The sequence below is a fragment of the Penicillium solitum genome (genome assembly GCF_028829755.1).
Source record: "Penicillium solitum strain IBT 25940 chromosome Unknown utg000001l_segment0_segment0, whole genome shotgun sequence".
NCBI lineage: Eukaryota > Fungi > Ascomycota > Eurotiomycetes > Eurotiales > Aspergillaceae > Penicillium > Penicillium solitum.
Window position 1 is genome coordinate 1,655,378 of NW_027072121.1, and position 15,290 is coordinate 1,670,667.

At 47.5% G+C, this 15,290-nt stretch overlaps 6 protein-coding genes across 6 annotated transcripts; 3 read left to right on the forward strand and 3 right to left on the reverse strand.

Annotated features, from left to right (window-relative positions):
- Positions 1-764: 764 nt before the first annotated feature.
- On the forward strand, positions 765-1,379 carry N7455_000669 (uncharacterized protein; the record flags this gene model as incomplete). The annotated part of the gene is made up of 3 exons (XM_040958102.1): positions 765-929; positions 982-1,131; positions 1,272-1,379. The coding sequence occupies 3 exons, from the start codon at positions 765-767 to the stop codon at positions 1,377-1,379; spliced, it is 423 nt and encodes a 140-aa protein (XP_040811535.1).
- Positions 1,380-4,636: 3,257 nt separating this feature from the next.
- N7455_000670 (putative mucin family signaling protein Msb2) lies at positions 4,637-7,144 on the forward strand (the record flags this gene model as incomplete). Its single annotated transcript, XM_040958015.2, has 1 exon — positions 4,637-7,144. The coding sequence occupies one exon, from the start codon at positions 4,637-4,639 to the stop codon at positions 7,142-7,144; it is 2,508 nt and encodes an 835-aa protein (XP_040811546.2).
- A 1,109-nt stretch (positions 7,145-8,253) lies between these two features.
- Positions 8,254-10,004, reverse strand: N7455_000671 (isocyanide synthase family protein; the record flags this gene model as incomplete). The annotated part of the gene is made up of 5 exons (XM_040957972.2): positions 8,254-8,729; positions 8,787-8,908; positions 8,962-9,225; positions 9,299-9,911; positions 9,969-10,004. 5 exons carry the CDS (start codon positions 10,002-10,004, stop codon positions 8,316-8,318), a joined length of 1,449 nt encoding a protein of 482 aa, XP_040811511.2. The 3' UTR covers positions 8,254-8,315.
- Positions 10,005-10,807: 803 nt separating this feature from the next.
- N7455_000672 (uncharacterized protein) lies at positions 10,808-11,713 on the reverse strand (the record flags this gene model as incomplete). Its single annotated transcript, XM_040958121.2, has 1 exon — positions 10,808-11,713. One exon carries the CDS (start codon positions 11,711-11,713, stop codon positions 10,808-10,810), a length of 906 nt encoding a protein of 301 aa, XP_040811496.2.
- Positions 11,714-11,967: 254 nt separating this feature from the next.
- On the reverse strand, positions 11,968-13,424 carry N7455_000673 (uncharacterized protein; the record flags this gene model as incomplete). Its single annotated transcript, XM_040958036.2, has 3 exons — positions 11,968-12,459; positions 12,518-13,118; positions 13,168-13,424. The coding sequence occupies 3 exons, from the start codon at positions 13,422-13,424 to the stop codon at positions 11,968-11,970; spliced, it is 1,350 nt and encodes a 449-aa protein (XP_040811438.2).
- Positions 13,425-13,791: 367 nt separating this feature from the next.
- Positions 13,792-15,121, forward strand: N7455_000674 (isocyanide synthase family protein; the record flags this gene model as incomplete). Its single annotated transcript, XM_040957998.2, has 3 exons — positions 13,792-14,137; positions 14,210-14,604; positions 14,687-15,121. The coding sequence occupies 3 exons, from the start codon at positions 13,792-13,794 to the stop codon at positions 15,119-15,121; spliced, it is 1,176 nt and encodes a 391-aa protein (XP_040811439.2).
- Positions 15,122-15,290: the final 169 nt, after the last annotated feature.

A 15,290-nucleotide genomic window follows, 5' to 3' on the forward strand; every position in this document is an offset into this window, starting at 1 on the left:
GAGATATCGTCTGTGTTTCAATGTGAGCGCCCAGAAGTCGTGGCTTGTGGCTGCATATTTCTTGGATGGGACATTTGCTGGTGTAGTATATCTATTTACTGTGGTTCTCACTCTCAAGACAAGCAATGTAGACGCAACATTCATCCGGGTCGTTGTTCTATCCTGGAAATGACTAGCTATGATAAACATATTGCCTTTTTTGTAAACTCGCAGCGAAAATCATAGCACTGACGCAATCGGGTTCGCGTATCTTCCGGGAGTAAATAAGTCAACGGGGGTCTTGGGGGCAACAAATGCTAGTGTTGGGCAGCCAGGTCGTCAGGAATCACCACCTCAAAAAACTTCAGGAAGATGGCTAAAAGAAGCCCATGGCCCTTACCTAAGTCACATCTGAAAGCCGAGATGACAAGAAAGAGGCATGCTCACGACGCGACGCTGAAAAAGACATGTTGCTTATCAATATATATATGAGTACCAATATACATAAGGTGTATACGAAGAGGGTAATACTTGGTGTAGGAGACTTTTCTATGTACAACCTTTGAATCATGCTTTCATTTTGTTTCAAGTACTTTGAAAATAAAAATATTTATAGCCTCGTTATCGCATCGTTGTAGAGTGCTCCGACCTCGGGAAGTAGTCAATGTGGGGATTCCTAATCGATAACGTCCTCCAGGGCTTATCCCCACAGAATCCCCGGCCAAATAATTTGAGCGACTCTCAACAAATTCTTTTCGATCCAATTCCGACTCGAATTTTACAAAATGTCCAAGCCAACACGTACCCCCGTCAGCACTAAAGGCGCACCCGTCCCACCCCCGATCCTCTCCCAAGGTATGGTCGTGGGTAACATGGTCTACTGCTCTGGCCAGTTGGGGGTAGACCCGACCACGGGTAAAATGGTGGAGGGAACCGTCCAGGACCGAACAGTACGAGAAACGCGAGGTCTAATTTGTGATATATTTTCTGATATGCGAACAGCGACAAATCCTACACAACCTGAACGCCGTCCTAGAGGCTGGAGGGTCAAGTCTCCAAGACGCAATCAAAGTCAACATCTTCCTCACCGATATGGCTGATTTCTCGGCTGTGAACGAAGTCTACGCTACTTTCTTCTCGGATCCTAAGCCGGTAAGAATTCCGTGATCAAAAGAACGAGATTCGAATTCCACAGGGAATAATATGATCCAGTCTGGAATTCGTCTCTCTTCCTCTCATCTTCCAGAAAAAAGTGGACCATTTCTCACTATTATCGGGCCTGGCCCTTCTAGGTGCGTACTTGCATTGCCGTAAAGTCCCTCCCCCAGGGATCGGATGTCGAAATCGAGTGTTCTGGCCTGGTTACCAAGGCTGGCAATGGACGCAGTTCTAGACTTTGAACAGGACTGCAGGACTGCAGGGATGACGATGACGTGGGGAATGAATTGGGTAGATAACTCCACCTATTGTGTCATGGCTCTTTTTGATGGTCCAACTCGCGTCACTCTCCACTGGAGGCGAAGAATCAAATGTGCGAGAAACACAGCCACGTGATTTGTGTATAGTTTACAGGCTGACACGAAATATTACGAAACCTTTGGCTTTGATTACATGTAACTTTTGTTTAGTACTTTTCCATAAATACAGGCTGAAACCAAGGATGAAGGGTGGAGACTGGAGCTGTAGCGTCAGGAACAGGGCTAGCGTCTGCACTTGTCCATGGTTCAGTTTATGAACCCCTGGAAGTTTATTGTATAAAAGGCTCTTACATACTCCGTACGGAGTACCAGGAGTATCTCATGGACGCTTGATATTGTTCATGTCTTCAAGGAAGAGAGTCAAAATCCGAGCTGACACTGGAGTCTTAGGTCAAACAAAGGGAATGTGGCCGAGTCAACTATAATTAAACCCGTGGAGCATCCATCATGGCTCTCGCATAAGCTTGTATGCTGGGTTCTTTGTTCCTGCATTTCTCAAGGCTTTTCGATCTCGCGGATCCATGCAGCATGCAGCCACAAGCCCCTGAACAAAGCCAAAGAGGCAAGACCTTGGAGTAATAGAAGAAGAAGATTAAAATTTAGCGAAGATGATGAGACTAGGGTTTCTCGACTTGATCGATTTTACACCATTTGGCATTGGTTGGCACAATCTCAAACGCACTTGGAATGCTGAGCATTCGAAAATGACGACAAGAATGAGGGGAAATCAACTACCAACTCCATTCCGATCGGGGGACACGTGGTGTATTTTATCATCTTTCACACTTGAAAGCTCAATCAGCTTCTACACTATGAGCAGGTGTTCGTGTCAGATTGATTTGATTAATCTATTATTCTGGAGATAAAACCTAAAGTTTCGATTGAGTGTGAAACATTCTTGATAACTGCCGGTTTTTAATGACCTAATTTTGAGCCAGTGCTCATCCCCTACTTCCATGGTGGATTGAACTAGTCGTGATGTCGCACAGCATATGACTCGCAAGCCAACTAATATAAATGTATATGTCTCATGAAATTCCAAAATGGAAAAACCAACTTGTAGCTCACAGAATGGCAGACAAGTCTCTTAGCAAACGAGAAGCACTAACTAGTCAGCACACCCATGCTGATTCTATTTTCAAGGTTCTTTGTTGATCTTAAGCCCGAAGGAGCTAAGTGCGTAAGACGGCCGAGCTTAGCCACTAATGATGATTATGGTAATATGAGCCGGGTGTCTGGCAAAAAAAAAAGGCCAAAAAAAAGGCCAAAAAAAAAGCCCGTGTATTGCACACTTTGAGGTGGTAAAGAGGCCCAGGGGCCGTAATTGGGGCCACGCACTTTAGGGGATTCCCGACACGCTCAGGTACGCGTGTGGGAAAGACCCACTTAGTTTGACGCCTCCGGGCTAGACCTTGCAACGGACTAAACTTTGCTGGGAATTGTCTTTGGACTTGCGCTGTTCTTTCCTCTTTTTTCCTTTTTTTATATTAAGATCCGCGGCTTGGGTGGGTTTAGCCCCGACCCCATGGAATTGATTTTATTGTATTTTATTTCTTTTCGTCAATGGTCTCCGGGGCTATTGATCGGCTTAATTGAAAAAAAAAAAACGCTTTTCAGTCCCTCGAATGGATTTTTTTGTCAGGTTTTTTTTTTTTGGCAGAAGTTTCCGAAATTAAGTACGGAGTACTGCCATCATTGTGTTACATTGCTTAAAGACTTAATTATCATTCTAGCACAGGCTTTTATATATGTATCTATACTCCATATACTCCGAATCTTGCTTTGGATTTTAATACATTTGTGAAATATTGTAGGTTATGAGGTGAGTACCTGCTCAACTCAGATTTGAATGTTGATTTACAATCTCGTCGTGATCGTTGATTGTCGATCCTGATATTCGCAATGGCCGGATTGTGGTCTAGATATTATTGTTGCACAGACGAACGGCGTAGCGGGAAAAGAAAAGGAACATATCATCCAAGTACCTGTACATCGGCCTCTATACTGTATATGCCGACGAGGGCTCTGGTCGGATGTACCGGTACATACAAAGCGATCGTGGACCTATAGGGAACAGGCTCATTCTTTCCCCGATAGACATTCATTATCCATTCCGGTTTGCTGCATGGCATGACCCATCATTGCCGTTATGTACAAAGTACTAGACTGCCTAACTGCCTTGTCTCGGCGATATCGTGCAGGTTAGTCTTTAGGGTAGCTTAGCTACTCCGTACATTCGTTTCAGATAAGGGCCTTGGGATACCTTGACTTGGAAGGTGCTAAACAAGCTATAAGTATGATGGTACACGTAATATAATTCTCTAAACAGATGAGGATATCCATGGATATTATTTAAACATACAACATTGTAACCAGGTAGGAATAATATCAAATGCAAAATTAGCAGATATCACAAGCTAATAATTAAACGCTCAGGGGGCAACGGAAGTGCGTGGCCACATCCCACGCACCTGCCAAACGCCCGGGCCGGCGTATTAAATACACTAAAATACCCTAAATCACGTAATTTACCGTAAATTACCCTTGTTGACGCTGCCACAACGTGTGCCGCCCCCCCCATTCCACCTTTCTCCTCCACCCCCCCCTAATGATGGAGTGATCCTCCTCTTCTTCTCTAATCCTCAACTTCATTCACTCATTTACTCCTTTCTTTCTCCCTTGTCTGTTTTTTTTTTTTTGCTGTGCTCGCCTGTTGACCCTCAACGGTGTTTTTGACCTGGGCCAATCTCCCCTTGCATCGGTCGCCCGCATTGCCTGTTTTCCCTTTCTTTGATCTCGTTGCCCGGACGGTTCTACAGAAAGTCGTCGTTCGCTCCTTACAGCTTTTCTAAGCCCACACTCGTTTTTCGCCTTTTGGGGAGTCGTTTCAGATTTATCGAAATCCCCTTTCCATTCGTTTATCGTCGGATTATTGTTTGCGCCTATTCGGTCTCATCGGTTGCCATCGAGACGTTGGATACTCTTGAGAATAATCTTGAGATTGTGAATTTATCACAATTGTCCGAACTCTAGTTGTGTTGGAAACTTGAATATTCCAGGCGATCTACCTATTGTCACACCCCCTGATCTTTCATGAGGTGTTGACAGACGGTGTTTATCGCATTTTTGTACACTGACCTTGGACTCCCTCTGAGCTATCACGTACAGAATTGTTCAATATGCGTCCGGACGCCATCTCCGCTCTCGCAGCCTTCCTCGCTGTAGGCGGTTTTCAGCTCGTCGCAGCTCAAGATGCTCCTGAAGCGCACGCTCAACGGCCCCGATGGTACTTCCCGCAGGACGTCAAGCGAACGATTCGCAGAAGCGCTGAGCCCGACCCTGGCTCCATCCTCGACAGTGTATTTGAAAACTTGAGTCCTACCCAGGTTATTCCATCCACGCCTACTCCCGCCCCCGAAACCTCCGCCGCGGCTCAGCCCCAGAAGGGACAGGAAGTCGTTGTTGTGACCATCTCGGTCGACCCCAAAAACCCCGAGATCACCCACCGTATTACTGGTACTACGACCATTGCCGGTGAACCAACTGGTACCACTACCACGACTACCCAGAAAACGGAAGGTTCGAGCATTGAGAACACCACCCAGAATAGCTCCCAGGCCGCATCTACCGAGAGCACCACCCAGAAGAGCTCCGAGGCTGCATCTACCGATGCGGAGACCACAAGCAAGCAGGGATCGGCGATCGACTCATCAGCCAAGGCTTCGACTACGTCTCCTTCGACTACAACCTCTAGCGCCGGCCTGCTTGGTGATTTGAATTCGGGTTTGGGCAACCTCCTCGGAGGTGATTCCACCTCCTCAACTGCGACCACACCTTCGACTGCAACCACATCCTCGACTGGGACCACATCCTCGACTGCGACTGCTACCTCCGACTCATCGGCCAAGGTAACTTCGCCTGCTTCTTCTACTCCTACTGCATCCTCCAGCGATGGTCTCCTTGATGGCTTGACCTCAGGATTGGCCGGCGTTTTGGGCGAATCAACAACCAACAGCTCCGTCTCCGCGACACCCACTGGCACCTCTAGCGCGAACAAGGTCAGCAGCGCAGCCTCAAGCGTGACAAGCTCGGCCTCAAGCGTGACAAGCTCGGGGTCGGATCTCGCTGACCTCTTGGGACTGGGTGACAAGTCTTCCACTGGCAACAGCACAAGTGTTACTGTGTCCTCGGATGCTTTGAGTTCACCTACTATCCCAGTTAGCGTGCCTGCTTCCGCTACTAGCTTACCGTTGATTACCCCCACCTCCTCCGGAACTACAACTTCTGGTGATTTCGTCAGCAGTCTTGTGTCAGGCGTGGATTCCCTGCTCGGTGTCACCTCTACTGCCACTGGTAGCACTGCCTTGATTCCGACTGCGTCTATGCCAAATGGCAGTCTTTTGCCCCCCAAGTCGACTGGTCTTATCCCTGGCCAGGGAGGTACTAACACTGGTGCCATCCCCACCCCGACCAAGAGCCTGGGATCAGTCCCCGTCCCACACTCGCCCGGGTCTGAGCCTACCTCAACTTCCGGATCCGAAACTGTCTCTAGTTCTAGCACCGCCTCGGCTCCTTTGCTGGGCACTACCACCGCCTCTGTTCCCGGCAGTGGCTCTCACGAGAGCTCCAAGGTTCCTATCCCCACATCTCACCCAGCGTCCACTCCCCTTCCCTTGTCGACTTCGTCAACTTCGTTGACTTCGACGACTTCGGCGAGCGAACAAGTGAGCACGGCCAAGACCACCGTGGAGCCTCAGACTCCGACGGAGACGCCTACGCCCTCCACCTCCAACGACAACGACTGGATGCCATCGACCATCCTTATCGTGCCTACTGTCACCGCCACGGAGAGCTCGACTTCCGGTCAAACTGCGAAGCCCACAGCACCACCGTCGCTCCCTGGTTCTATCACCCCGTCGAACGAGGTCACCGAGGCTCCGTCTGACTCCATCTTGCTCCAGCTTGGTTTCAACAGCCAGCTGCCCTGGTCGTTTGTTGCAACCACTCCCTTGTCGTCGTCGCAGATCTTCAACTACACCCCTCAGGCTATCGAGAACGCTTTGCCTGCCCTCTCTGCCAAGGACAGCCCAGTTATGTTTGCTATTGAGCCTTACTACAACTGGCAGTCCACGGGCTATAACGCCACCCTTGCTATCTTCTATTTCCCTCGTGACAAGGTCGATGCCCTGAAAGCGCTCAAGGTTAACCCCAACTCTGCTCTCTACAACCAGGCTAGCGAATCCATCCAGTCATTGATGACGATGGTTGACCCTACAATCCCCCTCGAGTTCTCTGGAAACTACCCAAGTGGTACTAGCGACTCGACTGGCGGTAGCAGCAATGGTGGCAGTGACGATGGCCCGGACAGCGGTGACAACGAAAACACCGATGGCTCTGCCGGGAGCTCCAAGGCTAAGGCTAGCTCTGTTGGAATTGGAGTCGGTGTTGTGGCCGGTGCTGCCGCTTACGGTGCGGGTATGTTCTGGGTTGCCCGCCGCTACCGCAAGAGAAAGCAGCTGCACCAGCGCTCTAGCTCGACCGTTGAGCAGATGAGCCAGGGGGGTTCCGCCGCTGGTTCGATGTTCGCTGCTGGTGGCCGTGCCCCCAGCCATGGTAGCCGTGGAACTGCTCGTTCGCAGATGATCAGCGCTCCCGTTATGGCGGAGAACTCGTTGGGATGGAACTAGACATGCTTTTGACAATACGACGTATAAATCACCCCTTCCATCACGCCCCACCTTCTTTTGGACCCTAAGACGACAATCAGAGGGCACCAGGGCTTTGAAGACCCTTATTTCTTCTGAGATAATTGCTCTTTTGAATGCGCCTATGCTCTCCCCACTTTCCAACAGAGGCAGGGACAGAGAGACTGCACAAAACTTCATTTTCATTGTCCATCATCCGCCAAGGATTTACATGTCACATATCACGTATCTCTTCTTTCTGTGCAATTTTTGACCGGCCACTTTTCTTCTCAACATGATACTCCGAGCGACGGTTGGTCGTCGCTGCGTGTGTCGCGTTATCATTTCTTTTTACTTTCTTGACATATTCCCCCTTTTGTTCACCAAATATTTCTTTTTTATCCCTTTACTCCTTTCAATGGCACTGGGACAACCAAATTTGGGACGAAATCTTTTCTCTACTTTTGGCTTCCACTTGAAAGCTCTCTTATGAACTATTGGCCATTCGGTCTTTGGACTTGCACATTAATAATGGATTTAGGTGGCATCTTTTTGACAGCCAATGGCTTCCCCCCCCCTCCTTGCCCTTATTTCCTCTCTCTCCTTGCCTCTCTCTCCCCATCACTCCCTGTCTCTGTGTTGTATCTCAATTGTGCTTTTTTTGTTTTTGCGTTTCTGCGTTTTTGTACAGATGTATGAAATGTGTCCAAGTGCCGTGTGGCCTTGTAGATGTGGACCCGAGCCTGTCAATGAGACGAGTAGATCTTTTTTCAACCTTGTCTTATAGATGTAAATTGTCGTGTAACCTTGCTATGTTCAAGTTAGGACGTTTTATTCACAGCAGACTCGATGCCATGGCATGCATTGTAGATCAATGGATTTGGAGTGAACATTCGGCTATTTGATAGCATTTAATTCAACATACGACATCTATGAGCAAATGTGACATACTAGAAATTTGAATACACAACTAGAAAAAAAAAATATACCGCAAGATTCTAGGTATAGCGCTAGTTATCTATGAAGTTAGTCAGCTATATTAGTCCGTCGTGGCTGCTACCTCTTTCGTATTATATCCTATACGCTAGATGAAAGTTGATGGATTCATATAACTACATTCGTCGAACCCTAAGATAATAATAACCAACATAATATTCCTGTCAGGACATTGGAATTATACAGAGACAAAGGACACACTCGTCTGTTGGACTGCCAAAAGTGCCATCTTGTCCAAGTCCAAGTCAGATAGCTCTTGATCAATCTGTTTCTGTACCCTAATAACCAAATTTTGCCCATAATGGTGCTCAAACTCAACACTGGCATCCCAATCGAAGAGCGGCGATCTCTCACGGAAGAAATATGGCTGACCATCCTTCTTAATGAGATCAAACTTCTGCCGGTGTGTAGAATGGTGAGCTGTTATGAATTCCCCTGTGGTTGTCACTGCAATACTACAGTGCCAAGGACTCATAGAAAACGAGTTCTTCTGCGGAATAAGGGGACAAGACAGCTTCGTCTGCCCCGATGACGGATGGATAGAGAGACGCAGTGAGTCGGGATAAATTTGGCGTACTAGCTCCGCATACTCCTATAACCTATGAGATTAGCCATCTTGTCGCTTTATATGGTGCTCGGAATGACTTACCACTCCGCGGACAATCATGGCTTTTGCAATAGTCTTGATCCTCTTCTTATATTGTTTGGGACCAGCACAATCTCTGGTCACCGGGCTGAATTTTAAATCAACTTTCATGAACTTGTCGTATCCTGCATTAAATCAGCCATGAGACATTGATTCAACTCACAAGCCATACACGTACCATTATAAGTCCTCAGATAATCCTCATCACTTTTCAAAAACCGATCGACATCAAAGCCTGGCCGTCCACACCGTCGATGAAGTTCGGCCCTCGATAATCCACAGAGCTTCACATAATCTGATTTGGAAATCTGGGCACCAGTATAAAGACCCAGCATATTCATAATACGATGGAACTGAATACATGCATATCCCTTCTCAACAGCGATCTTCCGTAGTCGATTCCCATATTCCCAGACCTCCTCATCAGAAATTCCCGTAAGATCTAAAATCCAGCAATCAAATTAGCACCCGATCGTATATCTGACATCCAAATTAATAGGAGAGATTAATCTCACCATTATAGCAAATCCCATCTGTAACAACAACCACAACTGCACCAGGTGGGTAAACAGCCTTAATATCCCGACAGAGATTCACCAACCGCGCCAACCCAAGCTCATCCCCTAAGTCCGGAAGGGCGCCTAGCACCTTGTCCATACGGTTATTACTCTTCATTGGAAAAGCAGGTAAAACCATAGGAATCGCCCTATTGGCTGCGATGTATGTTTGCACGCGCGGCGTGAACGATGACCGGCCCAGCCATTCTCCGACTGCGGTTGTGCACTCATGGGAACCATAGCGCTCCACGATATTCATTATTTCCTCCGCCTTCAGGCGGATTAATGTGGGGCATATTGCCGGTGCATCTGGATGAGTGTCGGTGGTGACTTCAGGTTTGGGAGAGACTGGGTGTGGTTTGGGGAGAAAGGAGACTCGTGCCTTTGGAGTGGTGGTGATGCAGTCCAAAGGGATTATGTTTAGGTGAGCAGATAACTCGACTATTGACGTAGATAGCATTTTGATATAGGTCATAATAGACGGGAGCAGGGAGGTTGGAGTTAGGGACTGGGAAGGGGTAGATTTGGTATTCGAATGTACTCGTGATTTATAAGGGTAATGCTCTCGTGTCTTGTGTTGGAATTTAGTGGCTTTTTATCGCCACTTTGCTCTCTGTTTTTTATGCACATGGTCTTCGAGTGTATTCACCGTCCAAACCTCCATGTGCCCGCCCCCTTCCCCCCTTGCTTTTTTCCCCGTTCTTTTTCTACTTCTGGTAACTTTTCTTCGGTGAATTCTTCAGTGGAAATTGTGTTTTTGGACAAAAAGCTAAAACGTCATTGTTTATTGTTTGACTACACGTGTGTGTGACTTGAAATAGGAGTGTTTTCATATGTCCGGATTAGGCATTTGCTTGAAGAGCCCTGGAAAATAACAATATGAAACAAGTGGATATCAACTATTACAGGCAAATCTACCATTTGAGCAGTCAAAGATGGGCTGCTAAAAAAGAATTCTATAGCTATTCAACAGACTGTTCATGCATGATCTGAAGCCGTTTCCCAATAAGGCTAGATATAGGAGAAGCGTACACGTGAGGTCGGGACAGAGGAGAACCGATTAATGCCTGAGGCAAAGGATTCCGGGAATAAATGTAACACCCCGATGTGATATTCATTGTTTTCATGGCTGAAGGCTATTACATCACGAAAAGTCAAGAAAGCCTAGGATTTCTAGAGGGGAGCTCAACGCTAGACTGGCCGATCAAGTACTCGCTGCTCTCTGTACAAACTATAGCGTGTACCAGTAACACGAATCACTGCTGTTGGGGATGGCATGTCGTGTGTTTAGAATTGCTCTAGCTTCATGGCCTGACTATATTCATGCCAAGGCCGGTGAGTATTTCCATACCACAAACCTCCGTCATTCACATCGAGTATTATGTCCGAGTATTAGGTCCGGAGCCTTGACTAAGAAATTGAGCTCATCTGTAACTCCGACAACCTCTTCCAGGCAACCCCATTCATTCACAAGAAGTATGAAGCTTCCTTTTCTCGCTCCCAGCGATACTCCATCCGCTTCGCGGTCTCCATCCCGACTTCGATACCACCGTAATGCGCCGAAATAAACTCCAGCATTACATCAATCCCTGCAGTAATTCCAGCAGATGACCATATCTCAACCCCAGGTAGCAACGACAGGCCATCAGGCACCTTATCCTCGGGAATAACATCACGCAGCCACCGTTTGTTGCGCTGCCAATTCACATCGCCCGTTTGTTTAGTGACATCATCATAGCGAGCTGAATTGGTTGTGGCCTGGCGTCCATCTAGAAGCCCAGTCTGCGAGAGAATATGGCTGCCCGTGCAAATAGTAATGATGCTGTGGCGGACATAAGGCGCAACAGCTGTCAAAAAGTCCTGAACTTCCTGCGTGTTGGAGACTTTGACGTCATCGGATGTAGCATCAGTGTTGTAAATACGGTTTAGACGTGTCCCGGGGCCACCTGAGATGATCAACACATCGATGGGTTTGAATTCACTACTGCCATCGTCGGCAACTTCCCCCGCTTTCAGGGAAGAGATCACGTCAGCAAATGTACATTGTGGCAACATTTGCTGGTTGCAAGCTGTATTGATATTTGAATCGGGTAGATCAAATCGCCATTTTGCCTTGGCAGGTGGGATTGGTTTCACTGAGACTGGGTCGAGAGTTGCGGCTGATACAGTCAGGGTGATGGCTGATGTGTCAGGGTACTGCGTACGGATGTTGAGAATGTCCAGTGGGGCCGCCACATCCAGCAGTTGGAACCCTGGAAACAACGGAAGGTGGTAATGGAGAGGTCTGAATGTCATTTTGTGTAATCCTCCGCTGGTGGACGAAAAGGCCCGTGAGGAGATGAGTTGGAGGAAGCGTGGTAGCAAGGAGGTCATTCCGAAACAGAGTGGGTCACACACTTTTGGTTGATTCAGAGTATTCCAAGGTTAGGGGGAATGTATTCATATTCATGTTCATGCGCGGACAAAGAAAAATAGGGTAACACGCTAAACAACAAGTAAACTACGTTATGTGGCTTAAGGGTGATAGTTACCTAATTCGGTGCTTGATATTCGTCATCCTTAGGGAAAAACACGTAGATACACGGAACAACTCTCTACGGAGATATAATCGTGCATGTAGAGTAATTTTAAGCCCCCGAGAAGTGAGACCCGACTACAAACAACGCTCCAGTCAAAATGCAAATACCCCCGAATAATTGCGCGTACAGGTAATCACCTCCCCGTAACGCGATCAGCTGTCCTGCTATGTACGGTCCAGTCAATAGTGGAATGCTATTGATCGTGGTGATCATGCCAACACGTGTGCCAGATTTCTCCGGGTCTTTGGATCCAAAGTACGCATTGGCAGCGGGCAATTGACTCTGCGCACAATTGACCAGTAGCCCATAGACCGTAGCCCAAATGAACATGCCAACATAGGTGTGTACACCGATCCACCCTAGAATGGTGATGCCGCAAGGGATGGAGACCGCAATGCAAGTCCTTACCGCGCCCAGCCACCGGTCTGCCACGAATGCAGCTGCAATGCGAGATGGAACACCAACGCCGTTCATGAGTATTAGAAGGAGAAGTGAGTCGGATGCCGTGAAACCTGTGTGAGCCTGGGCATATTGTCTAAGCTGTAGATGGGGTTAATTGCTGTGCGGCCAACCCAATGTGAAACAAACCAAAACTTACATAAATATATGCAAAGTAAATCCCTTCGAAGATCAAGAATGAGCCGATCGAAAAAAGGAGGTAAGGACGTTCACGGAACGCACTAAAGTCCACCCAGGGAGGAGGACCCCGAGGTATAATCCGAGACCTGGTAAACTTGACAATTATAACGCTGTTAAACAGGATAATGGCCGCCATGACCCGGACGGTCCATGCGAAACCAATATTGCTCAAACACTTATAAGCGACCACTGGGAAAACCATGCCCCCAGTTGCTGCCCCACAAGAAGCCAGCGAGACGGCCATCACTCGCTTGGAGTTGAAGTATGTCGCATACAGCGAGATCATGGGGCTAAAGACGAGTCCGTGACCAATTCCACTGACTATGCCTTGCGCTAGCCAAAAATGCCATAACTTTGTGCCAAATGAGGTCGCCAATGCTCCGACAACCTGGAAGAGACACCCAAGAGCGATACATTGTCTCAGATAGCCCGCGTCCATTGCTCGGCCTGAGAAAGTGGCCAGGAAATGGACTAGGAACATTTGCACCGCTCCGATCCAGGATGCATTTGCTGGGCTGACTTGGAGAGTTTTGACGTAGTATTCTTGGAAAAAGCCGTATCTATATCGTGTCAGTGCAATTGACATCGGATGTGACAGGGCTCTCTTACGATGTAATATAGCCCCATACATTGAACACAACCAGGTGTCCGGTCAGAACCTGGGTCCAGGCCACGAGACCTCCATCGGGAATTTCATTATTCTCAGTTTTGCGGCCTTCATCTTGTAGGTGGGGATCTGGGTAAACAAATAGTGGGGATTCCTCGGTAAGAGTAGTATAGGTAGTGGGCGACGTTGCGTAGGACGAACCGGCAGCCGTCGAGGATGCTCCAGTGACATTACTCTGTGATATGTTTGGCTGGCCCATAATGTTTGGGAAGGCTTCCTTCGCAGAGGGAAAAGGAAATATATGCCAATATTTGGAAAACAAAGTGGGCGGTAGGCAATATATGAGAGTTGAATTCTAAAATGTGACTCCTACGGTAGGTGCTACGTACATTGTGGAGTCGATGTACCCTGTAGAAATCTTGCAGATATGTTCTAGTTTGTTACGAATTACAGGTACTTCTACAGGTAAGAATGCATATATAGCGTGTAGGGAGCTTAATAAAATACGGTAAACTATATGTCACTGCAATCAAATGTTGATCTTGACACGGAGGGATAAGAATAATATCTGAACACTCCCACATTTTGCTGCACACATCCGCCACTTCCTCTACATTCCATTAACAATGAAATTTGAATACGCTCCAGATGAAGTGCCTCAAAAGGTTGTCGAGGTGTTAAAGCGGTTTTGCTTGCATTCGAGCAAAGACGGCCATCAGAAAGACATAGGAAGGGTGTTCGAGTCCGTGCCTGAGAAGCTGAAGACCAATATCACCGCAAACCAGCCGATAACTATGGTCTTACCTGCTTTTCCATGGAAGAGCCCAAACCAGGACAAAGTGCTAGGATATGGGGCTGATCTAGGAGAAGAAATGGGTCTGGCGAGGTTGAACCACCTGTGCGAGGAAATCTCAAAGGTCTACCCTTACGGCGCACGCCTGATCCTCATTTGTGATGGACCAGTATATAATGGTATGTCATTTATTAGCTCAATCCAGCAGTGATACGGCCATCGATAATGAAATAAACAGACTGACGGTGTAGACTTGGTCGGCGTTCCCGACGACGAATATTACGACTATGGCATTGAGCTGCGCAAAATCGCCCAAAAGAAGCATTTTTCTTGTATCCAGTTCACCCGTCTGATGAACTTACTGGGGTTAGGAGACGGCGAGAAAATCCCCAAGGCAGATTACCTGCGTCTCGTTTCCACCTGCCGGGAGAAATTGATGTCACCCACATACTTCGATCCGACATTTGACATTGATCATGAGTTGAGGACCAATCCAGATACCAAAACAACATACCAGAGCTATTTTAGTCGAATCTCAGAGGATCTCAAATGGGCCAAAGGGTTTGATCCTCTTATCGCGGCCGACCCGACCCTCTACGCGACTGAGGTGTCCAAGATGGCGAAAACAATGATCAACCGGCTCATTGTAAGTTTCATTGCCATGATATACTTGATTTTTTTTTGGTTTTTCTAAAATACGACTGCGTGGCTCACTGTTTTTTTTTTAGGCATATGAAGCCGTCATCAACGCCACACTTGGAAAATACATTCGTCTCTCGATTCACCCTTCGTTGGGGAGAAACAAGATCTCTATTCCCCTACTGCGGCAAGGTGACATGTTTGGTGATATGCCGTGGCATGCAAGTTTGGTGATACTTTCAAATGGAGAGATTAAGACCGGAAGGTCTCGAGAATTTCGCGAACTGTACGAGGTTGTTATGAAGCATGGCCGGCCTTATTACTTCAGAGAGCGGAGCCCGGCGTATGAGTGGGAGGCAGAGGTGGAGTTTCAGCATGACTATGATGGGCTGACTGTCAAGAATCCTTCTCAGAGGGTTCAGAGACTTGGCAGAGGCGATCGTTTGAAGTTGGCTCGCTTGATTGTGCAGTATCAGACCAAGTCGGTTCGGGTGGAGGGCTTTGAGGTGCTAAATGACGCGTGACCGTTTTGATCTCACTTGCTCACTTATGTTAATAATATATGCTGCTGAAAAAAAAACAAAGAATCCAGTGACAGAGTGCCTTGCGAGAATAATAACGAATGATGTAAAATTGAAGGGAAAAAAGAGAGTTGTGCCTTCCAAACTAGGAAAGTGGGTCTACCACAAGTTC